The sequence below is a fragment of the Populus nigra genome, chromosome 8, assembly GCF_951802175.1.
Source record: "Populus nigra chromosome 8, ddPopNigr1.1, whole genome shotgun sequence".
Lineage (NCBI taxonomy): Eukaryota > Viridiplantae > Streptophyta > Magnoliopsida > Malpighiales > Salicaceae > Populus > Populus nigra.
Genome location: NC_084859.1, coordinates 17,974,747 through 18,000,813, shown reverse-complemented (window position 1 = coordinate 18,000,813; position 26,067 = coordinate 17,974,747). Strand labels below are relative to the sequence as shown.

Below are 26,067 nucleotides of genomic sequence, written 5' to 3'. Positions count from 1 at the left end.
CGAACTGTTTATGAATAAGATGTCAAATCCAACCTGGAAGCTCCAATGATCTCAGATGAAGGTGGCTCGAGAGAACCACAGAGAAAGTTCCAAGATTCGGGTTGGCCATTCCTTGTCAAGATCAAATAATGCGGCCAAATGGACAATGGGTCCTGGACCTTATGAGCATATGTTTCTGTATAAGCCATGTACTCGTTTGGGTATGAGGTTGATAAATTTTTTTATTTTTACATGATTTCACATTGATCATTATATCTTTAGCAGCGTTGCAACATCTTATTTGTTACAAATCTGATAGACCTGTATTTGCAGGTGCATTTTAATGGCATTAGCTGTAATAGATGGCCCATATATGTGCCTTTCGAATTTGACATGTTTAAACGCATGCAATTTCTATATTGTTTTAATATTACTAACTGTTACTCCTATGGTACTCTACTAGTTACTTCGTGGAAAGACTTCAAATGCAAAAGCGGGGACTGAGAAGAACATCATGTCGGAGTTTAATGAGTTCAAGGACAAACTGACAAAGAAGAAGATCTGTTCTTATCGGGGTACAATAAGCTGAATTATCCTTTTGCTTTTTCCTTGGTCGACCTCAGGGTGGGGTATTTTAATTTCTAAAAGTCTCTTATCAGATGAACAATAATGAACTGTCATTATATTTAATAAGTATCTTGATTCTGCATTTTCTTTTATCGTAAACTTTGCCATGTTTTGCTTTCGCAGTAAACATCATAGGCATGGCTCAAATCTAAACCTTTTCACAGTTCTGGTGCCATGGAGCTCCTAAGAGCCTGGTTTTACTCATGCCAGGTAACACTACTATTAATCACATTCAGGCCGTATGATCTACACCGCTTCCTGGAAATTTCTGCCGTGGATGGCTAATTAAGTTGCCAAAAATACTGATCAAGTTGTTGTGTGTTTTCAGAGGAAGCCATAAAAAATTATAGTATATCACAGTCATTAGATGTGCTTTCTTAGCTCGTTTGGGAAAAGTCTGTTGCCTGTTGGCTATAAAACACTGACCGTGCCCCACAGTCAATTTTATGAACAGGAGAGCTGAAAAATGAGGAAAGTGTTTTTAGCTTAGAGACAAAAGGTAATAATAGCTAGAGTCATCCTAGATGAGAACAACAATCTTTCCACGATAGTTAAGTAGCATTGTAGGATCGAGCAACTTTGGTTTCAGTAAGTGTACAGGAGGATAAAAAAAAGAGACTTTTTAATGGATTCATATAAAACTATTAATCAATTAATAATTGAGACAAAACGCAAAACACATCATAAAAATAAATGTAGCCCTAGAGGGCTACCGAGCACACTGTGTAAAGCTCCATTGGAACAAACAGATGGTTTCGATAAAAGATAAAAAGATTGAAAATGATTTCTGTGATGACAGCGCGTGTAAACCATTTCTGAGTGAAACTGCATTACCTGAGCTCACATGTTCTTTGGCTTTCTAAAGCCTGTATTTGGGCAAACTTCAGTTCTAATAACTATCTACTAGTGCTTGGTCTCCATCACCTTCCATGTTAATACCAGTGGCTTCGAGTGGATATCTAGAATTACCTTGAATTTGCTTCCATAAATTTATTTTAACAAAAAAATCCTGGCAGAAAATACTCTATAAATCCTAAATACTAAAGAAGCTTTGCCGAGGACGGAAGCTAGTAAATAATTGTACTGCTGATTGATTGATATGCTAATTAATCTATCACCATCGATTTGATTTTACTTTTTAAAGTTAATCAAAGATAGCTGGGCCATATACTTTGATATTGTATACAGGGTAAATTTCATGATCTCAGGATATTGTTCCCTCTTAATCTGTGTACTATCAAATTGATCTTTGGAAAAGAATAAAAGTATGATGATTATCTAAGCATGACCTACTTCGGAATAGAGATTTCAGAAAAACTCATTGATGATGGTGTTACAAAAAAAAAAAAAAACCGTTAAAACAAAGAAGAAATTAATTAAAAAACCAAATCAAGAAAAAAAATCGATCAAACCAATTTAAAAGTCATAAAACTAACTTGGTTCGGTTCGGTTTTGGTTTTAAAAATTAAAACCGGGTAATCAAATCGAACCCAATATAAGTTATAAATCCAATTACAAAAATAATATAAATAGAAAATTAATTGATCCAATTTCACTGACCCTAAAAATTTCCCCCCTTTCCCCTTAAAAACAACCGTCAATTGTTTTGCTTTCTCATTCCATCTCTCTCCTTCATTATCTCTCTTGTTAAACTTGAGAGGTCATCACAAACAACATCCATCTCCCATGATTTGGTCTTTTCTTTTACTCTATTGCCTCTATTTGATGATTATTGGCCTTTGTTAACGCTTTTTTTTCTTTATCTCAAATGTGTTGTTTTCTTTTCTAGTTTTCTAAACTATTCAAACTCTCATTTTATGTTTCTTAGCCGTATAGAAAATGAAAAGCCTTTAACGCATGTTTATTGTTATGTTTTGATGGGTTTGTTCTTGCTACAATTAGGTTGAGATTGTCTCTTATTCTGATCACTAAAACTCCCCATGTCCATGCTTACAAATTTCAATGAAAATTTGTTGCTGCAACTTTATGTTTTCACCTTTTTTTTATTGTGTATTGGCCGTTGTCTCTTAGTATTATGCACACATTATTTTTTCTTTTGGAAATACAAAACATTTAGATAAGTAACTAGCACCTTATTTAGTAATGCAATAAAAAGTGACTAAGAGATTAGATTTTTTGGTTACAAAAAAGAAAAACAAGCTTGACCAAACCCAATCTATTCTGTTTGAATCAATTCTCGGTTCAATTCGATCTATTTTCCTAGAAAAGTTCATCTTACAGTTCAATTGGAATTTTGAACTCAACCCAAATCGAACTGGACTATGAACACCTCTATTGGTCATCATAATTCAATGGTAAAAAGAAAGTGTGGTTAGAAGTTTTAGAATCAAAGATTTAAAAATAAAAACTGATTGGGATGGTGAAACTACTGTGTATATAGATTTAGTGCACTGTGGACGAGAATAGTGTAAATATTATTTTGCCCTTCCTAAAAGAACTCTTTTACATAGCTTTTGGGGGTAAAATTGTAATTGCATAAGGACCAATTGATCATTATCATTTTAATTAGGGTCAAATATGTCTTTTTCTTTTTAATTGCATAATATAAATACTAGAATGCCCTTGAAATAAATAAATAAAAAGACTAGCTAATGCCCTTGAAATAATAATAATAATAAAAAACTAGCTCTGAAGTAGGGGTGAATTCATCTTTTTCTTTTAAAATGCATAGTTAATTTACTTGGTGAACCCTTGAATCATGAATTTTTAAACTTGAGTTTATAAACTTATTCATCTTTTCATTATGGTATTTTTGCAATTATAGGGTCAATGCAGGAACAAATTCATCTTTTAGTTTAAAAATGCTTAGAGAATTTAGTCCGTTACACATTGAATCATAAATTTTTAAACCATGGTTTAAGGGTTTATTTATCTTTTCATTGTGTTTTTTTTTTGTAATTATGGAGTCAAGACATGGGCAATTTTGTATTTTAAAAAGAATGATTAATATTTAAACAATAAAGTTTGTTAGAGCGTGCACAATACATACCAACATGTGAGGCCACTTTGCATGCTGAAAGTGGCACGTGCGGTGAAGGTAGGAGGTGGAAAATTCCCATCCACAATGATGTTAAAAATCTCATGAAGTCCTCTTCCAAATGATGTGGTGCGTGTGGTGGTTTGTTAGGCGATTTGGCTCCAATGATTTTTTTTCTTCTTTCTTCTTCTTTTTCTCTCGTTTTGCCTTGAAAAACATGTAGCTCAATAAAAAAAAATTCAGGTTGTCTTTTTATTTTGTTTAGATATTTGATTCAATCTTGCTTTTAATTGTATGATTTTTATCTTGATAAATTTCTCTTGAAAACTTTAAGTTTGTTTTCTTATTTCACTATTGATTGAGATTTTATTTTTCCTCCTATTTTATCTTGGTTTCAAATTCTTTCTTTTGATTTTAGGTTTTTAATTTGATTTTTTTGGTAAAATGTTTATTTTTTTTAATTTTACCCTTAAATTAATGAATGTTATCCCCCCCCCCCTCTATTTTTTTGTTTAGCATTTGGTCCTCATTCTGTTATATTTTTTTTTAGACTTTTATTAAATTGATTTTTTTTTAATTTAATCCTCTAACATTGATATGTTATTTTTCTCTTATTTTATTTTTGTTTCAGATTTGATCATTTTTCTTTTGATTTTGGGTTTTTGTTTTGATTTCTTATGTGAAACGTTTGTTTATTGTTTTTTAATTTTAGTCTTAAATCAATGAATGTTATTTTTTTCCTTGTTTTTTTTTTGTTTAGATTTTGGTCCTAATTCTTTTATGTTACTATTCTTTTTTTGGAAGCCTTTTATCAAATTGATTTTTTTTCAATTATGTTCTCTGACATTAAAAAGTTATTTTTCCTCTTATTTTGTTTTGGTTTAAGATTTGATGCCTTTTCTTTTGAATTTAGTTTTTTATTTTTATTTTTTATATAAGAAGTTTGATTTTTTTTTAATTTCATCCAAGTTAAGGATCCAAATCACAATTTTTTTTTTTAAAAAAAAAAGCATACCATCACTCTTGGTATTTATTTTTAACGCTAAGATTTTTTTCTAGGCCGCCTGAAGCGATGATCTCGGACTAGTAAATTACTGAACTGAGTTCAGAAGTTGGCAGCAATAAAAGCAGATTTCAGGGAAGGGGAATATGAGCAATCCCCTAAGACATATTCTCATGAATTCGGCAGCCATGAAAACAAAGATGGGAGATTTATGGTTTGTCGTGCAATTTTATGCCGAGACAGTACTTTCATCATAAAAATTAAAACCGAGCAAGACTAATGAGGATGTCAATTTGTCTCTGTATACATGGCTATGAAATTTAGTATCAATACTATTCAACATAGTAAGAAGTGGAAACGCATATAATCACAACAAAGATTAGTAAGATAATATGTATTTTATGTCATGATTAATTAAATGTTTAGACAATTACTAAATAATAACTTACTTTGTTAAAGAGAGTCTTCTAGTTTATATATATTAAACATAATGTTAATGTATTTTTGTGTGTTAATAAAAGACACATTACTTATCGTAATGGAGTTGGAATAAAGATTTTTTAACATTATTTTATTTTTTCATTCATAGTAGACGTGTCTAGTCCACTACTAGAGCTAGCTTAATAGCTACTAAACTTTTAATTACCACTTATAAATTTTATACAAAATAAATATATAATAATACATAGTATTAATTTAGGAAAAAAAATTACCTGATATATGGATATTTTTAAAAATAAAATGCTCTGGAAATGAAAGCTTGCATATATAGGGAGCAAACCATGTGTTTGCATCCAAATTATGGGTCAGGTGAGTTTCTGTTCCAACCTCTTTTGATTACCAACATGAAACTAGAATACGAACCCGTGGAAAGTTTACTGCCACAAACATGAGGGAGCCGACTATGCAGGAGACACTAGAAAAGGTCATCCATTCCCACTTAACATTTTCCTATCATCAAGTCCAGACACACAGATCCCCACGGTGATACGAATGCAAGGTCTGATCCCGAATTACGGTGGTGTTTGTCACTATCCTAGTAAACTCTCCTTTTCGAATCAATTTTGAAGATGGTGGGGCTGCTTAAGTTCTCCCTCTGTTGAACAGGAGGGTTTTTGCTACCAAGCAGCAAAGAATATCAAGCACAAAGATAGCGTCAAGCAAGTGGTGCAGATGCACAAACGGAGTCGTGAATGAGGATGACTTCATATTCTTTAATTCTTGCAGGCGGTGTCGATCCTACTGGACGATTGAATCTCGAATAATCGGACATAGTAAAGTACTGGATCATCTTCGTCAACTTCAATTGTGGATAGTATCGAATAGCCATTTAAAGCCTTAAAACTGTAAGGTCATGGATAGCGCAAATAAATGTAGGCATTAGCCCAATCATGGCTGAAAGCGAGAGGCTCTGATCAACCTCAATTAGCAAAAAAACTAGGAGACAAATCATCCCAAATCAACAATGGTCTTTATGCTGTTTTTGGTCTTCAGGACCTGGGGCCTTTTGAGCTTGTCCTGGATTGCGGTGAAGGAGGCCGATCATCACTCTGTACCTGCCCGACTGCTCCTCGACATTCATATGCTTCTGTGCAGAAGAAAGCAAGGAGGAGAGTGACAGATTCTGGTTTTGATCATAATCAATCCAGAGTTGTCATTTCTGATTTTGTCTGAAAAACCTCTCTGTAAGGATGTCCTGATTTCAATTCAATCGCAGGTTTCATATAGTTATTTATTTTCTATTTTGGTTTAGGATGTTCATTATTTTAATTGATTGATTCAAGCATAATTTACAGTTCAGAGATTTATGCTCTGATCAAGGAGTAATGGCACCAGAGATATCCGGAGAAAATGGTGCACTCATTTATTTCTTAAACTTCGAAGTTTTCGCCAGGCGAAGAAAATAATGCATGCGCAACTCCCTCAGAACTATTAAGCTTAGCTGGTTGGCGATAGCTTGATACTGTGAAAGCCGCTTGCAATTTGGAATTGGAAAAGTCTTGTTTTGTATCTAATGGTTCACTGAACCATAAACTCACTGCATCGATAATTAAATGGCTGTTGCGGGATTGGAAGGAAAATATTGGGAAAGAAAATATGCGTTTGGAATAAAATGATCTTGGTTTTCTTAATACCAAAACCATATAATTGTTCTCCATTATATGCATTTACAGTTGCAGGTTTATCAATACACAGTACATTACAATAGAGTAAAAAAACATTCAAGCACGGTAGTAATGGTTTATCGGCAGAATTCAAATGTTGCAAGTGTTGATAAGATAAAGAAGATAAGGAAGAATTTGGGTGTTAACACTACATTGGTAATATATTTCTTTGAAAAATAAGGCTAATAAAGTTTGTTTCGTGAAGTTTTACAAGAACTTTAAGTAGATTGAAAAACTCTACATCTACTAAAAAATAAATAAAAACCCAAAAGCATAAAAAAAAAAACAAAATCTAAAAAAATCTAGGAAAAATATCAAAATTGATCCAAACAACTTTCAAGTTTAATTTTAGGAGATCTAACAACCCAATAAGTGACATAATGTTTCTACGAGAAAAACTACATATAAAATTATCTGAAAAAATTTGAGTCTAGTTTTATAATTGAATATTTTATCATTACTATTTTAAACTGCTACTATAATTTAATATAATGTGACCTTCTTTTAGGATCAAACATGTCTTACTGCTTTAAAAAATATCAATATAATTTATTTAGATTAAATTTTCATAAAGTTATGATAAATCCGCATTCAAATGCTAACAAACTTTAGTTTCTACAATTCTAGCTATATCATATAAATAAAAATGCAAATATCAATACAAATCATTGAAGGCAAATTGTATTGATTAATTGATTATCATGACTTTCAAATATTCAAGAATTAATGTATCCTTTTAGATTAATTGGATATCTAAAAGGAAATGTTAAAAATATCGTAGAATACTTAACTAGTAAAATTTTAAAAAATATATTACTAAATCTGAAGGTGTTTAAAATTATAATGTGAGATATTTTTTAAAATATTTTTTGTTTAAAAATATATTAAAATAATTTTTAAATTTTTTTTATTTTTAACATTATCATCTAAAAACTATAAAAAAAAACATTAAAAAATATTTTTTTAATATTTAAAAAAAAACTAAAAACAAAAACAAAAATTTTCTTAAACTAAAGATGTTTCGTCTAGTTGGCAGCAATATTAACATGATCCTTATGGCAGCATCCATCACCATCTGATGGGACGTTATGTTGAATTGATTAAACCATTGCACCCACCACCCAAGCGCGTTCTTTAACTATAAAATAAAAAGAAATTCAATTTTTTTAAAAAAAAAAAGAAGCAAAAACAACCTGCCTCTATACAGCTAATTGGATTACATTTACAAGCATCTACAACAATCCACAACCTCTTTAAGAGAGGAGAGTGGATACCATCTATCTTATTTGTTTAGTTGCTGCAGTGACTGGTGAAGGTAGGAATTTTTTATTGTGTGGTGGGGGGTTAGAAAATTAATAAAATATTAATTTCTTAATATGAATTAATTAAGTATGAAGCAATTATCTATAAAATTAGCACAGTAAAAAATAAAGTATCTTCTAATATATGTCAAGCTTTTAGGTTATTGTGTGTATATATGGATGGAAAACACACAAATTTTTCATTAAACTTTTGTTCATGTCTTGACTAGAAATCCTTTATATATAACCTACTTTTACATCTGCATGCATGTATCCATCGTGAATATACTGGGCTTGTCGAATTTTAATTTGTTCTGTGGGAGCATGCATGTGATATCCTTTCAAATGACTGGATCTTGTTAAACATGGGATCTAAGAGAGAGAAATCACTGTTCAGTTGATTTTTTGCATCATGCATGCAGGAGTGTCTGTGCGATGCATACATTTGAAACATGTTCTTTTAGTTTTTATATCTTAGCAGGGGTGAAGTTCAGGATTGGGCAAATGAAGATGATATCGGGACTAATGTCCGAATCGTTTCTAAACATAATTTAAGCCACGCAGGGGTTGGTGGTCTCTCCTCAATCCATCCCGTCCTGGTCAATATCCAAATTAACCTGCTCTTTTGTCATTTGATTCAAGGTTCATGGACTTAGAAAGGTAACGTCTGACAAGTCCTTAACAAGTTCAAGAATCAGAGGGAAATTGTCAAAAAGTGCAATCTATTATTAGATATATGCATCAAAACTTTCCTTTTCCATTGCCTCCTGCAACCACTGCTCCGAATACAATAACTCCAGCTAGCTTAATTATTTAAGAGTCGCTGCATAACACGTGAATGCCTCCGAGTCTCAGGCAAGAAAGCCAAGAGGAATTGTTAAAAATGTGACTTGACATCTGGGAAACTAGGCTAACTTCGCCTAATAGAAACAGGCAGGGTTCGATATTCACCGAATGCGTTTTCGGCACCTAGTAGCTGTCGGATACACTTTAGGTCTTTCAATAAATGACATTCTATTTTATCTTATGATCCAATTGTGTACTATGGTTTTGTAATTTTAAACCAAGTATATATTAAACTTGAAATCAAGGTAATTTAAAGCATTAAACTGAAAATTAGAGCATTATGATTCTTGTAATTTCTTTCTGCGTCTTACATAATAAGCATCCATCTTCTAGTACATTATTCTCAACCAGAAGTGGGGAATTCCATAGATGATTATTCTCAGTATCATAATTGATCGAAGCCAGAGATCTTAATAATTTTCAAGTCTATTAATTGGCTTATTCCAGCTTACTGCTTGGCATTCTGAAAATTACTACTCTTTGCTTGTAGTCAGGAGCATCAATATCGCATGCAAATAAAACATTGCATGCACCTTTCAATAAGAAGAAGAAGAAGAAGAAGAAAGACTAGCAAAACTATATTCTAAGGATTGTTTTTTTATCTCTAATTTTAGTTCAGACTTTTTACTTTATGATATATTAAGGATCTAATTTGTCAAACAAGGATTTCTATATATAATTAGCATAATCTTTAGTTCCTAATACATACCTTTTACAGTGAAGTCATTACATCATAAAAGAATAATCAAATAGCAGTCATAATTTATCATTTATAGTTTGTGACCGTATAGGGCCCGTGCTTTGCTAAGCCCGGCCCAAATTTTTTTTAACATTAAAAAACATTAAAGGCAGTCTAATTTAAATAATACAAATAAAAAAAATACAATAACAATAAATAAAACTTATAAAAAATATTGACAAAATAAAAAAATAAAAATATTGATCTAAATATGGCAACCTTAAACTAAATAATCTAACAATTTTTTTTTTAATTTTTTGACACAGTTGATTTTCGATTTATTTTGTATTCAGCTGATTTTTTTTAATTAAAGTGTATACCCGACAAAGCGCATTTCAATTAGCTAGTTCGAAATTCTATAGGATGACCGTATAGATTATTTATTGGTACATTAATTTTTAATATATCTTTTCGGATTTTAAGATCAACATATAAAATATTTTATTAAATTATTCTAAAAGGTTGTATAGTCCCGACTTAAGATTTTCGAGACCTATTGCAGAAGGTTATAAAACATTTAAATTGCATTAAATAAATTGTCCATTTTCAAATTAAAAAGTCTCATAAATTGCTTAAGCTAGTTATCCAAAATTTACACTTTTCTGTGTCAACAATTTCACCGGATTTTTTTCCGATCGCCTTTTTCTTTGAACTGCCCAGCAAAAATCATCTACACTTCCAAACAATTGAGCCGAGATGAAATTCTAGCCACAGCTGAAGATGACGGCCGACTTCAGTTTTGAGAGGTTTGTTTTTGTGTCATAAACGTGCTCTAAAAAAAATTTTGAGGTTTTTTTTTTCCCCCTCTATCTCCTTGTCTCAATTTTCAGCCCCCCGGGCTTCAATGTTTTCCTGTTCTTTAATTTTTGTTCATTCTTGTAAAATTAATCAATTTAATATTAGGATAATTATTTGATACATCAATGACCCCACAAAAACATGTTTTTATTGAAACAAATTACTAATAAAAAACCTTAATCAACATGGCATAAAAAAATGAAATAAAAATAAAAACAAAAAAAATCTAATAACTTAAAACCCAGGGATTGTTATTCAAATTATTTTTTTTTGAAAATACATCAAATTAATATAATTTTTATTTTTTAAAATTTATTTTTAATATCAACATATTAAAAAAACACCTAAAAAATAATTTTTTACAAAAAAATACTTTTCCATCACAAAATCATGGCCTTGAAAAAACAAAAAAAAAAATAAAGGATTAGATTTGAAAGCAGCTTTGGATGATTCTTTGTTTGTTTGATTTTTCAATTTTGATTTTTTGTTTTAAATTTTATCTAAACAATAAATGAAATTATCTTATATGAAAATGAAAAATGAAATTATTTTATATGAAATTGAACACCATTCAATCACAAAATATTTTTCCCAACATCACATAACCGTAAAAAAAAATCAAAATAAATTATCATCTCTCAAAACCCCAACAAACAGGCAATGCAAAGACTAAAATTGAAAAGAAAAAAATGAATAGCAAAAGATAGAAAAAATAAAAAAAAAACCATGGTGTTTCCCCGCACCCTTTAAATTTTGCTTAATTAAAAGTTAATTAATCCCAGAGAGTGATTAGACGTGCATTTATAACTACTCTTGATTACTTGTGTTAGAAGCGCACACTTTCGTCCTATGGTAAACATTACAGGCTTCACCCTCTAATCGCCATTTCAAACAACAAGATCTTATGCTATCTCATTGGGTCCCAAACTCCCAATCTGTTTGATGTTGCAATAAATGCAAAAATAGAGAGCGTTTCGAGCAAAGGGCAGAACCATGAAGATATGCTAGCACATTTTTACACATAATATAGTCTAATCGCCATTTTATTGGCCCACCACCAGCAGTTAACCCAGCCGAAAGGAATCGAAAGAAAGCATAGAAAACCACATTCAAAAAAAGGAGAGCACCGAATAAAATAAAGCGAGCTTTCATGTCTCGTGGAATCCCTATATCCCAGTTTACCTTTATACACAATATAGTATAATCTCCACCATTTCATTGGCTAATCACAGTGCTTAGTTCCTAAGCAAACAAATTAATCCATCCATGTCAAATGGGAAAACATCCAAACAACTTCGATCGCCGAGAAAATGACTTGGTGCCGGTAAGTACATATACTTTCCAGCAGCCATATCACTAATTAATGATATTAAAAGAGAGAACTTCTTGGGCAGTGGTTTCCATTGGGAGGGGGCCATCATGCCCATATACTCCACCCAACACAAAAAGAAAAAAAATCCAAATTTCTCGAAAAACAAAAAGAAATTATAATAATAATAATTTCTTTCTTTTTGGAACTTACAAATTCGGACTCAAAAGACTCCATAAACGAGAATTTAACAACCCTAACACATCCGGCAACACCTTCCTTGCCAAACCCTTGTGGCGGCTACACACCGCCACCCCATGAGCAGCCGCTTCCACTTCTGTCTCCGCTGCCACCACTTCCTCTGACACTTCATCATAAAGCTTGACAGCCTCCTCCATTTCTTCCCTCTCGGTTATCTTCTCAGGTGACAAGCCATTATCCGGACAACCAACATTGACATTAGCAACATCATCAACCGGACCAGTAGGGGGAGATTCATGGGCAGAAGTATTACTGGTCTCCAGAACTGGTAGTATCTCGGGTTGACCCGGAACATCAAGAACCGGTTTTTCACCGGCCCGATGACCCGTTTTGTCTCTCCTTTTACCTCTATTACTTTTCCTTGACATTTCACCGCTGGTCAAGTGTTCTTCAAAGGCTTCGATAACTTGATGAATGAGTTCACGGTTAGGAGAAGAATCCCACCTGAACCAGTAGCTTCTATAGCAGTCAAAGCAATCACAATCAAAGATTGGAGCTCTATGGTTACTAGTCTGGCTATTATTATTGTTTTGTGGTTTCTTGGAGGATTTTTTCTTAGAATCTTTAAGGAAAGAAGACGGGTTGTTTGTGGTAGTGGTTTTTAAGGACCTCGTAATCATGTAAGCAAGAACTTCACGGTCTTCAAGTGAAAGAACAGAAGCTAAAGCAAGAATAGCAGCAGGTAAAAGCTTTAACACAGAGAGAACATCACCATCTCTTTTAGCACCAACAGAAGAGGAGGAGGAGGAGGAGGAAGAGGAAGAGGAAGATGGAGATGGAGATGGATATACTTTACCTTTGTTCTTTATCTTCATTTTCCCTTTCTTGGCCTTTTTTGGAATTTGGTTCGGTTTTTTTCTCTCGATGAAGCGACCGATGGGCACAGAAAAGAATTGATGAGGGTGGTTTTTTTTTTTTGGTTTTTATTGTGATATTTGGTGAGGTGAGAGAGAGGGGAGGGGAAATTAGGGTTTGTGTTGTTTGACTTGAGAACCAACTAAGAGAGAGGTGCTGCGTATGAATTATTAAAGTTGAAGTTTACGGTAATAATAGACGAAGTTCCTATTTACGGATACTGTATGAATTATTAAAGTATGAATCTTATGATAGGATATACTCTATGGAAAGTGGAAGAACAAAACGAGAAAATGGAGGGGAGAGGTTTTCATTTTTTTTGGCTACCCATTTTTGTTTTGTATATGAATTAATGGGGTAGTTTATTTTTAATGTTTGTTCCGGTGTGAAATATTTTTTTATTAAAATTATATATTTTTTTATTTTTAACATTAGCATGTAAAAATAAATTTTTAAAAAATATTAATTTAATATTTTTATGTATAAATCAATTTAAAAAACACTTTAAGAATATATCCAACCAAAAAAAAAAGGAAATGTCTTGTTTTCTTGGTTAAAAGAGAAAGAATAGAAATTTTTGATAAAGTATTTACCAAATACATGTATTTGAGATTTGGAATAGTAACAAGTTAATTATTTTGTCTTGGATTTGTAGCATCCTGCTTAATTGCTCTTGTGAAATTATATTAAAGTGTTTGTTAGGTTTTTTTATTATTATTATTTTGTGTTAATTTTTTTAGCATAGTGGATTAGTGGAATTTTTTTATTTTGTTTTTTTATTGATCGAGTCAAAACAAATCACCCGTAACCCGGATTCTTGGCGGGCCGAACCCTGACTGGAATTTAAAAAAGGGCGTCCCTGGCGCGTGGTTTTGGCACCACCACTACTTAACAGATAAGGGACCACTGTCTTGTGATACGAGTGGGCGAAGCAATTTGCTTGCCCATCTCCTCTCAGCCACGGATCGTACAAACATTTCTAGCACGAAGGCGAAAGCACAGAGGCCTGGTACGGTTTCTTACGTGTCTAGGTTTGATTATGTTCTGGGTCGGAATTCGGATAAGGACAACCGTCCACGAGCACAGAGAACGGTGTAAGAAATTCAGTCATGATATTCAATATGTTTTTTTAGAGAGGACTGACTGGTGCGGCGTTGCACATGTAAGACGAGGATTGGTCAAAGAATCAAAATATATTTTAACTTTCTCTGCTCCTGATTTTTGACTTTTTTAAAAAGGAGACAGACGGAAGGGTAAGTTTTTCCATTGAAAACGCTAAGGCAACCCCCTCGGTTACTGTCCATTCTGCAGAAGCTGCAGTTTTTAGTCACCCTCGTAAAGTGTACCCTATGGGCTGGACCTTCCTTGCAATTGTAAATTTGTAATTGCTCAGCTCGTGATGTTTTAAAAAGAATTTCTCACTCCTAATGCAGTTTCTGTAATCCCACTATGCCAATTGCCAGGTAGAGTTCTTCTTTGAAAAATTATAATTTTTTTATATTTTTATATAATTTTAATGTATTGAATCTATTAATATTAAAAATAAATTTTAAAAAATAAAATTATTTTTTTAATATATTTTTAGACAAAAAATATTTTAAAAAATAATCACTATTACAATATCAAACAAACAAGTTATTAGAAATGTTAAAAATAAAAAATATTAAATTAAATAAGAAAAACTGATATAAAATTTTAGGATAATTAATTTGAAAGAGAAACCTGATAAATATCTACTTTATTCTTATTCTCATTCTCATTCTTATTTTCTATTTTTTTATTATTTTATAAAATAAAATTATTTTAAATTTTCGGAATAATTTTTACTTTTCAATCCTATTCATACTTTTCGGTATAAACTGAACTCCTCGTACAGACATCGCGCAGTTTCGCAATTTGATCGACGGAGTTGGCAAATGGCGAAGGTTCTTCCTTCATGTGACCGGGGAAAACATGCAAGACCACGGAGCTTTGGCATTGAAAAATCACAGTATACGTTTCTTCCTGGGAAAATGCAACATGGAATGGGTCAATTAAGCATGTTGGAAGAGTCAACGGAAATTTATTGAACAATCTACCTCAGATCTGTTTACCTCCCAAATCCTTATAAACTGATATTTATGTGGTGTGGTGAGTTGAACTTTAGAGTAGGCGCCGGCGAGGTGGCTGCCTTGTTCTATCATTTTCCCTTTTCCACCGGTACTTTTTACTTGTATTTTTTTTTATTTTTTTGTAAATTACCGTCGCCGCCGGTACTTTCACTTATTGTTTTGTGACTAAATTAATCAATATTTTTAAATTAACTTGGGAAACCTTCTCCAAATAATAGTATTGTTATTTTATTTTATCATTTGCTTTTTTCTGTTGAGATTTTCCATCATTTAACATCTTTACCCATCGTGAACCATCATCTCCACCGCATCTCTCCCTTTCTTCTTTTTGTCTGCGCAATAACCTTTCTCCTTCACGTCGTAGAAACCCACTTTGTCACCTTCATCCCTTAATATCCAGCAACTAGAAACTCATGGCTCGTTTTGAATATTTTCACGTACTGATTTGAGGATGGGAACCTTGTAGAATTGCTAGGAATCTACCTATTGTCCTTGTTGGACTAAAGTTACGATTTTAGAATTGGTCAAATCTGAGTGTGATAGATTTGAAAGTATGCGAGAGATTTGTTGAACGAAATACATGGCAGCATGGTTGCCCAGCACAAAACGCAATAGTTTAGTAAATAATTTTTAAATTTCTGATTTGGGTTTTTCTATCTGGGCATGGGCTTGGGTCGGGGGCATGGTTTTGAGGGAATCTTGCATTTTTCATAGCCTTAATGAACTTGATTTGTTTGTCATTGATTTAGGGTTGAGTAAGAGTCACCAAATATCCGAGTACTGTAAACCAATGCATAAGAAAAACTATTAACTGTATGTATTAACGTAAAATCAAGATAGAGTAAGAAAAAAAACCATTACTTTCAAAAGGTGTCGATTGCTTGAAGGAAATGGCTGGGTAAATGATGGGAATTGAAAAGATGAGGGCGATAATGGCAGTCATTTATATTATTTTAATATATTTTTAAACAAAAAACATTTTAAAAAATAATTGATATCACACTTTCAACCACTCTAAAATCTAGTCTTGCATAGCCATTTCAATAATGATAATAATAAAAAAAGATAAGCTAAGATTTTTAGATGATTTTTGGTGAAATTCAGGTGGAGACTAGTGATGGCTACGGAGGTTGAAGGTTTTGATGGGTGTTGGCTCGGTCTATTATTACGAGAGAAAATGGCTGTTGTTATAAGTTATGGGTTTAAAGAAGGAGACTGTGATTCTTGATGGGGAGCATGAAATAGAAGAGAAGGTTAGTATGAAGAGAAAGAATAAGCTGTATGGTAATGGTTATATTCTATGCTTTAATTTATATGAAGGTATTATTGTTATTTCATTGATTTTTAAAATCTACTTTAATCCAAGTTGCAAAATATAATATTTAAAATTAATTCCATAATGAAAAAAAAATTATAGGATTCTTTGAATAATTTTCATTAAATAATATAATAATATGTAAAATGCCCTTAGATGGCAATTATTAAAACAAACATGTTTAGCATCATGATAATTTTTGTTTTTATTTGAAAATATATATTTTTTTATTTTTAATATAAATACATTAAATTAATTTTAAAAAAATTAATTTTTAAAAAAATATTTTTAAAACATAAAAATAACTAGCCCATGAAAAAAAAAAAAAAAAAGCAGCTGTGGAGACTTTGTTTTTCATACATGAAGAAGACATGGCCTTGCTGTGAGGCTAGTTTATCAGTCCAGGGCCCAGGGACATTTTCCTAACAGTTGAATCCATCTTGCAGATTCAGCGGCGGGGCAGCCGTGAAAGGTGAAATGTGTTTAAGTGTTTTTAAGTGGGATCTATAAAAAGTAAAAATAAATAAATAAATAAATATGTATTTTAGCTTTTAATAAGATATAGTTTGTGTTTTAAAGATATTGTACATTAAAAAAAAAAAAAACTCAGTCTCACCCCACCGCATCTCATTACAAGACAGACACAATTGCATACAATACCAAATTTTGTTATCCCCTCGGTAATGGCAACATGTCTAAACACGCCACCGCTCAAGAAAGGCCTTTATTCACTTGGGGAGCGGAGCGTGAGCAGCCAAGACATTCGCCTAAACAAACTCGACAGATGCTTCCCACTGCCACCACAAATTCTGTGGTCGTCAAAAATCAACGAAATCCTAATGCCCATAGTAGGGAAATTAAGATTCTTATTCCCACAATGAAAAGAATGAAAAGAATCATGGAATCATGGAATGTTTTTGAGATTTGCATTGCGGAATACTAGATCGCATATTTGAGCTGTAATGCAGTCGGATCAAATTTATTTTTATGTACAAGTACTGATCTTGTTTTTTCTTGTAAAAAATTAATCACCAACGATATATTTTTTAAATATTGATATAATAACGTATTAAATAATTATTTAAAAGGTTAGGCAAAACTCATCCAAATTACCATGAAAACTAGCTTCTATGTCGATGATGACGAAAGAAAAGGAGTAAAACCCGAAACCTAAATTGGATTTGAATTGGACTGAACTATGTAAGACCCGAAACCTTGATTGGATTTGAATTGGACTGAATTATAAGCCGATGAAATGAAATCACCAAGATTATCCTAAAAATAACCAAAATTTCACAAACTAAATGTCCCTTAACTCTTTCCAACAATTCACTTCCTATCTTTCTATGAAAGTGATTTCTCGACTATATCTCTACATGTATATCAGAATGGTCAGGAGGCGGTCGGACACTTCTTGCCTGTCGCTTAAAGTGTTGCGGCCATTTCATGCAACAAGCGCTGACACCTCATATGCTGGAAACCAATTAGAAGGCTAAACTCTTTAAGGAACGAGTAAAGTATACCAAATGCTCTCTTTCTAAGGGAATCGCATAGGCCTGGTTTATGATTTAAATTTGATACATGTAACATGCTTAATCTGGGACTCCTGTTGCCTATTCTAGAGTATATATATATAGGTGGTGTAGAAATAGCTTGTACCGCTTCAAGTCTACGAGGTTATATAAAAAAGTAAAAGTTCGGAAGTTGCTGATCAGAAACATGTCCTTTGATAACAAAAAAAAACCTTGCACAAGTAGAAGAACTGCTCCAAATGTTATGATAAATAAACAGAAGTGAACTAAGCAGCTTTCTTATCTGCTGATTTGGTTTTGTTTGCAGCGGCAAAACGCTTGTCCTCTGCCATCTTTGATTCATTTTCACCCATCTCCCTGAAATACTTCTCAAAAGCCCGTGGAAGGAATTTCGGGATCAAAAAAAGAAGAAGATTGCTTGAGAAATATGCTAGATTGGCAGCTGCTAGACTCCTCCCAAACCAATACCATGCAATGTCCTGAATCAACCACATGAAATATGTTAAGCTAATCAGCTCTCATTTAAGTTAAATCTAAATCATGGAAAAGAAATTAAGAACCACGTACCTTAACTTGAGCAGTTGCTGGTAGAGTTTTGGTAAGCCACACATCGTTTATCCAATCAATGATAACGAAGATCCTCCTGGCCGTATAAAGCAAGGGTACTAATGCCCTCACTGGCGGTGAAAACAAGGACAGACCACTTATTATGTTCTCAGTAAGGATCTGAAACGAGAGCAAGAACAAATGAGGTGTTACTGACCGGACTGCTTGATCATCACCCCTTGCAAACCCACCCAACACGTAGGCTAGGGGCAAGAACAGTCCTATGGTTGTTCCCAAAATGACGTAGAATCTAAAAAGTCTGCTTCCTTGGAAAATCTCTGATGAGGTTCTGCCATATGAAGGGAAAGCGAAGCGCGAGAGGGCTAGAAGATAAGCAGAGGTGAAGGCTGGGAAGACTAGATCAAGTAGTGGGACAAGGCCACTAACTGAGAAAACCATAATGAAGGCTACTAGTTGAAGTTCTATAACACGCAATGATCCCATTAAACCTCCTCCCATCGAATTCTGCTGTTCCTGTCGCTTAAGCGGAGCCTTTTGCTGAGCCTTTGTTGCTGAAACAGTGGTTCCATTAGGTTCATATGGTGGATTCACAGCGAGAGAGACACCCGACATTTCTCCTTTAACTTGGTATAAATTTCTCTGTATTAGAAGTTTGGATGGTTCAGAATAAGAACAGGGCATGCAAAAAATGGGAAAAATTAAAATGTGTTGAGCAGAATTAGCATGAAATGTCAAACGGAAATCAGATTTTGAATGAATATCTAAACAGAAAGTCATCAAAACTAAAGAGACTGACCATTGGGATTTATTTAAAAATGAAAAAGAACATTAAACGAAAGACGGGACTGTACAACTACTATATGACCAGCATCCTAAACTATAATCGGAGAATTATTCAACCTAAGAGGTTAAGATAACTAGAACAGCCTAGAAAAACATTAATATTACTGATATGCAAAGCAATAAAGGTGATCAAAAGTTATTATCAAGAGTTATGATAAAGGCAGGATGAATGTTTTATACTCCAAAGAAAACAGAAGAAGCAAAATGAAACCACGACAATGATACAATACCACCAGAAGATTAAGAAAGAACCTGAAACAAAGGGATTGGTACTGGTTCAAGAAGAAGAAGAAGAAGAGAGATCTTACTGATAAATGCAAACGAATGAATCATTCAAAAGTATGATCACCGAACAGAAAGGGTCAAAAAAATATTAACTAGCGGTGACTGTGCTGCAAATGTAATTGCCACAACGTGCCTGGTGGCTGCTCTTGAATGGGGGATGCTGTCAGCCTTGCACGTGCCAAACCACTATTTTTAGAATGGATTCGAATTGCTATTGCCAAACCACTCTTTTTTATTTTCTTTTCACTTTCTTTTGACTCTGTTCAAGGATGAAAATTTAACTCAACTCCATGAATATTAAATTGAATCGGCTTGAATAGATAGATTTTCTAGATAGTTGTTATATATATATATATATATCAAAAAAAAATATTTGGAAGAAAGTCAGAAAATAAGAAGAGCGAGAAAAGGATGCTGAAATGCCGAAAAATGCCAAAATTGATTGAGGAGGTTTAAAAATACAAAAGGTTGAAATTTGACAGTATATTTTTGACTGGTGAGAGCCTTGTTGACAAGAAAAATTCAATTTGAGGAAGAAAAATCCAAAATCAGATGTTTATGGACTCAATTAAATCTTATCTAAGGTTTAATTGAATTTATGGAGTGTTTGATTGCAAGAAAAATTGATTTTTGAGTCAATATCGGCTTTTATTAGATGAAATTAAAGTTCTGGAGTCTAATTATAATTTTGAAAAGTTAATTTGGTTAAATATGAGTTTAATTACATAATTATTGAAGTTTGATGGCCAATTAGGGACTTAATTGAAACAATCCGAAACCAAGGACCAAACCGGAAAAAACACTAGAATCAAGGGACCCAATTATAATTTATCCGGGGGTTTGATTACAAGATTGTAAAAACATCCAAGGACCAAATCAGAAATATCATTTAAAAATGGAAAACGGTGCCGTTTCACTGAAGCTTTCTTCACCAGCAACGGTTTCATGCAGCTGGCCCTTCTTCATTAGTAACGGTTCCATGCAGCTAGCTGTGAGACATTACAGCAGCAACAGCGCCAATTTGTTTTAATTACGGGGCATATGTCACGACTGTCATCCCTCTGCAAACGTTATCAAGCTGGCCGTTACCAGCACAAGGTCTTTGGCCTATAAAAGCAGGAGAAACAGAGGAGCAAAGGAGGAGGAGAACGACAGAGGAGAGTAAGAAAACCAGAGGGGAGGGAACGAGACAAAGGAGAAAGAAAGCAAAGAAGGTGAAACGTAAAGAGGAGAAAAGCACCGAGACAGAGAGCAGAACAGAGAGGAGAGCAGAATAGAGGGGGGAGAAAACAGAAAAGACGAGATAGAGAGGGAAAGAAAAAGAACAGGAGGAAACAGGGGGAGGGGAAAAGATAAAAAAAAATACAGAAAAGAACAGAGAAAGAAGAAGACGGGAAAGATATGAAAACAGGGAGGAGCTTGTTTTAAAACAGGGGAAGAACCGCTGCCATTCTCAATCACAACCGCACCAGCACTGCCAACGCCATCGTCAGCTCATCATCTTCTTCATCCCAGCAGCCACTGCCATTCTCCATCAGAACCGCACCAGCACTGCCAAAGCCATCGTCAGCTCATCATCTTCTTCATCCCAACAGCCACGCCAAGAACAACTGAAAGGGGAATACAGGAGAGAAAAACAGAAAGAAAAGGGAAGGGAAAGACGGAGAATACAGGGGCTTCATCATTTCAAAAAAAAAAACAGAGAAAAACCAGAAGAAAAAAGACCCAGCGTTGATCGTCTTCATCGTCCCCAGAACCAGTCACCACTGATCCTGCGCAGCAGTTTCATCGCCATCGTCTTCATCTGTTTTAGATACCAGGTAAGCTTTCCATTCCTTCTCCTTCCGTTTATAATTGCACAAACACTGTGCATGTGAAATTTAATTATATCCTGGCTGTAGCAGGCGTGCGTGAATTGTTCACGCACGCTTGCGTTTAAAAGCCAGTCGGGTCACTGGCTTGGGCCAGTGACCCGGCTAGGCCTGCTGGGTCCAGCCCCGCCACATGAGCCGGGCCGGGTCTAGCCTAAAAAAAAAATCTTTTAGAAAAAATTATTCAAAAAAATCTGTGATTTTCTGAATTTTACTGTAATTTGATCAATATTAATTTGTATTTTTATACTGTAAATATACAAATCCGGCATTAAAATATTCGATTTTCATCAAAACAAAAATAAAAAAATAAAATGTTTTGTTTTCATGCATATGGCCAAGTTTCTCTAAAAAAATTAAAAAATAAAAAAAAATCATATTGCATCTTCATAAAAAAAAAAAAGTTTTAGCATGCATTTTTGGCTTTAATAACCGGTTTATTAAAGTCACGAGAACTAGCCAATATTTCAAAATTTTCAAAAAAAATTATTTTGTTTTTATTTTAATATCTGGAATTGCGACATTATACGTAAGACATATTATGAATATTAAATTCTTTTGTTGGCGTTAGAACGGTTAGGTTTTACCTGATAAGACAAGGACCTCCTTACCGAGGAGAACTTTTCTTAAATCATAGACGGACCAACAACTAGACAACACGACAAGACCTTTTAGGTAGGGCGTATTTGGGGTGCTAATACCTTCCCTTTACGCAACTCCCCGTACCCGATCTCTGAGACCAGTTAAGGTTCCTAGTGACCAAAATACTAGGTGACGACTCTCATTCCATTTTTCCATTAATAAAAGACAAGAATTTCTTGTCTCCCTATATTTTGCCAGATAGATACATTTTAGATAATTTTGAGGGTGGATGTTCTCGCTGCGACACCGCACACGTTGCGACATATATATATATATATATATATATATATATATATATATATATATATATATATATATATATAAATCTATGTTAGAGAATAATACAAATTATATCATGAGACCTCACCTAAAAACTTAAGCTATTGGGTTGAGATGGTTCTTTGACATGATATCAGATCCTTGATGATCAAGTGGTCACAAGTTCGAATCTCACCATCCTCATTTATTTGATAAAAATTAAGCACAAGGTAATGTGAGCCTGTGCAAATTTCAAATCCAAATGACTTTCAATTGAGGGAGTGTATTAGAGAATAATACAAATCATATCCTGAGACCTCACCTAAAAGTTTAAGCTATTAGGTTGAGATGTTCGTTGACAATCTAAACATGTTACAAGATTTATACATTTGTATTATAATTATATATGTAAAGCATTTATATTTTTTTTAATATGATCTAATATATAATATCCTGAGCCCTTCATTTTGAAATCTGTATCCGTGAAGAAATATATTAAGCCATGTGATTCACTGTTTAAAATGTATTGAGATAAATATTTAATCATGTAATTAACCTCTATATTTTTTTATCTCTCTAGTTTTATCCAATTTATCATATTAAATCTAGGCGTGGAGTGGAGACAATCTAGAGATTACAATCACGTCTTGTTTTATTGTTGTAATAATATTTTTAAATGGAAATTAATAATTGAATTTTTAAAACAAGGAAAGAGTTGGTGTACAGACTAAAATCTCACATCATTAAAAAAAAAAGAAAAAAAAAACTCACACGTGGGGTGACTCTGGACATAAATCAGATCATCTGGCAACCGAATCAACTGATCCGCGCCAAAACCTTACACGGTATCCAGAATATTCTGAGAAACGAAGACAAGACCATTACAGCATCCATTCGAGCAACCAGGGAACTACTTGTTTTTGCGCATGGAGCAAAAGACAAAAGACATAACGTAAATGCGATCAATTTTCTGGCTGGCGTCGAGACCCCGAGATTTTAACATCCATAGATTTCTTAGAAAAAATCAGTTTGAATTGACCGGTTCAATTTTTTTTAAAAACCCACAGGATGTGTTTGTGATGATTTTTACTTCTGTTTTTAAATGCTTTTAAAAATTATGTTTATCTTAAAAAAACCCAAATATATTTATCTTGAAAATCATCAAATTGATTTTTTTCATGTTTTCTTATGATTTTGATGTGTTGATGTAAAATAAAAATATAAAAAAATTATTTAATATATTTTCAAATGAAAAACTATTTTAAAAGGCACTATACACCACGATCTCAGATATACATTAAATAATACTTTAAAAAACATGAGAAAAATACTATTTCTCATGTCATTGTTCACCAGGAAAAAAATCACTGCAAATTGTCATGTTAACTTGTTTTTCTTTATTTTTTTTATTGCACCCTTCTAGCCACAAATAATAGCTCATTAAAGCACATTTATTAAGGAAAGTCAAGAATTAAAGATACCATACCAAAATGAAAAACATAGCAAATAGCGATGTTTTTGTTAAAATTAGGTGCCGACCAAGAAAAAGCACTTGTGTCGACTCACGATGCTGTTTCTTTCAACGCGGTTCCACAATGTAGAGGCGGTATCCCTTCACAGCGGGATCAATTCTCTTACAAGTACAAGGTACATTGAAAGGACGATATTTCAATGTAAGTTTGTTTTGAAGTTTGTTTTGATTTGAGTTGGTTTGTGTTTAACAATTTTCAGGTTCACAAACATTGAGGTCGTCCAATTAATAACATCGGCCTTTAAATCATCGATGAAAATTCTATTGTTTAAATGGAGTCAGGTTTCCAGACATCCTGATTGGAACCTTATATCGATGCATGATTTATAAGATTTGATGTTAGTGTTAACTTAAATTTTTAACTATTTTTTATGTTATATTGAAATTATTGATTTATTTTTTATAAAATTTTTATACACAGCAAAAATTTGAGTGGGATAGCGCAAATGATAATGTTGCGAGGAGGGTTTGGGAGAATCACGTTGTAACTAGGTAACATAAAAAAACAATACGATATATTTTTTTAAAAATTATATATTAAAATCTCATTGGTCATTAACTCATATAAAATACATTTGTATCATGTAGGTTGCATAACTTTTGGTATGAGGCGCAAAAAAAAGCTAAAAAATATATCAGAGATGACGCTTTACCGGTCTAGAATGACATGACAGTTTGGAAGGATTTCAAGCCGCCATACATCCCGGAGGATATATAGGCGCAATATCAGTACATGATGTCTGAGTGATTCACACAATGCTCACAATTCAGCGTCGAGAAAAAAACCCGGTAAATTCACGGTTCGGCTACCACGCATTCCGGCAGCTCCGTTCATTGCTCATGCGAAGCGGAAGGTAATATTAATTTTAATAACATCTATCTTTAATTAATTCATTATTATTTATAAATATATTTAACTTGCAATATTTTTTTTACAAGCTATGACTCTTAGACGTGAGCCGAGCCTAATAAAGCTTTTTGTTGAGACGCACGTGTGGAGTGAAAACCGCCAAAAGCGGGTGCCACAGTTCGTCGACAACCGCGCTCAACACTTTGTGGTATGTTCATTCAACCATTTTCTTTCGTAAGTTATTGTTATTTTTTACTTGAATTTGATGAGTTTAGTTTTTATTTCTATGAGACATATGACAACCGGTTGAGGGAAAAATATGAAAACGATCATTTGACCCACCTAGATTTTGATTCGGATTTGTGGATGGACTGTAGAGGCTGGATCGTCTGGTAGACTCGATCGAAATCGGGTGTATAGACTCTCCAACATTATGACTGAGAACTTGCAGGCGGCCCGTAGTGTCTTAACCTTTGGGAGCTTCCAATCAGTATCGAGCACCTAGTCTCAAGAGTTCATGGCTTTGCAACAACATACGGCTCATCTCACCGAAAAATATAAGTAACTCTCAGCGGATTATGAACAATTCCGTTAAATGGTAATGGACATGAGATCACAGATGGGTGGTACGTGTGCACCGCATTTTGACCTTATAGTCCCAGGAACGACCAACCTCCTCCTTCTCCTCCGGCACTGTCATTATTCTAGTTTAATTCTTATTTGAACAAGTAAAATTGTAAAAATAACCAACCCAATTTTTTTTTTAAAAAAACCAAAACCGGTTCCAACTGAACGGTTTCGGTTTGGTTCGGTTTTTTAGGAAAAAAATCGGTTCAAACTCGTTTGGCTTAGTTTTTGTGGTTTGGCTCGGTTTTTTTCCGGTTTGGCTTGATTTTTTGCTGGTTTGGCTCGGTTTTTTTTCGGTTTAGGTTTGGTTCAGTTTTTTTGGTTTTAGGCTTATAAAACTGAAACCGAACCGAACCGGCTGGTTTTTTCAAAATTTTAATCGATTTTTTTTCATGGTTCAGTTTTTTTGGTTTTTTTTCCGGTTGTCTCGGTTTTTTGGTTTTTTTGCTCACCCCTAGATTATTCTATACAATTTTATATTAATTATTTTATACAATTTTATTTTTTTAAAAATATTTTTTAATTATCATGGATAGAGTTACCGACGGACTCAATCCGTTAGTATATTCTAGAAAGTTGAAAAACTTTTACCGCATATGCCACTATCACTGACGAAATTAGTCCATCGGTATATTACTGATGGGAATACCGACGAACACAATCCGTTGGTATATTCCAGAGAGTTGACCGGTTCAATATTTGATTAACCCATTTAGGATGTGTTTGCAAGCGTTTTTGCTTATATTTCTAAATG

The 26,067-nt window shown here is 33.4% G+C and overlaps 2 protein-coding genes across 3 annotated transcripts; both read right to left on the bottom strand.

Annotated features, from left to right (window-relative positions):
* Window positions 1-11,757: 11,757 nt before the first annotated feature.
* On the bottom strand, window positions 11,758-13,084 carry LOC133700479 (uncharacterized). The gene has a single exon (XM_062124018.1). The coding sequence runs from the start codon at window positions 12,839-12,841 to the stop codon at window positions 11,975-11,977; it is 867 nt and encodes a 288-aa protein (XP_061980002.1). The 5' UTR covers window positions 12,842-13,084; the 3' UTR covers window positions 11,758-11,974.
* A 4,900-nt stretch (window positions 13,085-17,984) lies between these two features.
* Window positions 17,985-19,642, bottom strand: LOC133700409 (uncharacterized). 2 transcript variants are annotated; one of them, XM_062123926.1, is made up of 3 exons: window positions 19,558-19,642; window positions 18,407-19,045; window positions 17,985-18,318 (listed from the first exon to the last, which is right to left on the bottom strand). In XM_062123926.1, exons 2-3 carry the CDS (start codon window positions 19,016-19,018, stop codon window positions 18,106-18,108), a joined length of 825 nt encoding a protein of 274 aa, XP_061979910.1. In that variant the 5' UTR covers window positions 19,019-19,045; window positions 19,558-19,642; the 3' UTR covers window positions 17,985-18,105. The 2 variants fall into 2 exon arrangements, with proteins under 2 accessions (XP_061979910.1, XP_061979909.1); XM_062123925.1 differs by lacking the exon at window positions 19,558-19,642 and having other exon boundaries at window positions 18,407-19,541.
* Window positions 19,643-26,067: the final 6,425 nt, after the last annotated feature.

What these genes read in the sequence shown, in the direction of transcription:
- LOC133700479 (XM_062124018.1), bottom strand. Translation starts at nt 12,841, where the DNA reads ATGAAGATAAAGAACAAAGGTAAAGTATATCCATCTCCATCTCCATCT.
- LOC133700409 (XM_062123925.1), bottom strand. Translation starts at nt 19,183, where the DNA reads ATGACTTTCTGTTTAGATATTCATTCAAAATCTGATTTCCGTTTGACA. An exon ending in CAGCAACTGCTCAAGTTAAG is followed by an intron (nt 18,319 to 18,406) that starts GTACGTGGTTCT and finishes TGGTTGATTCAG; the next exon opens with GACATTGCATGGTATTGGTT.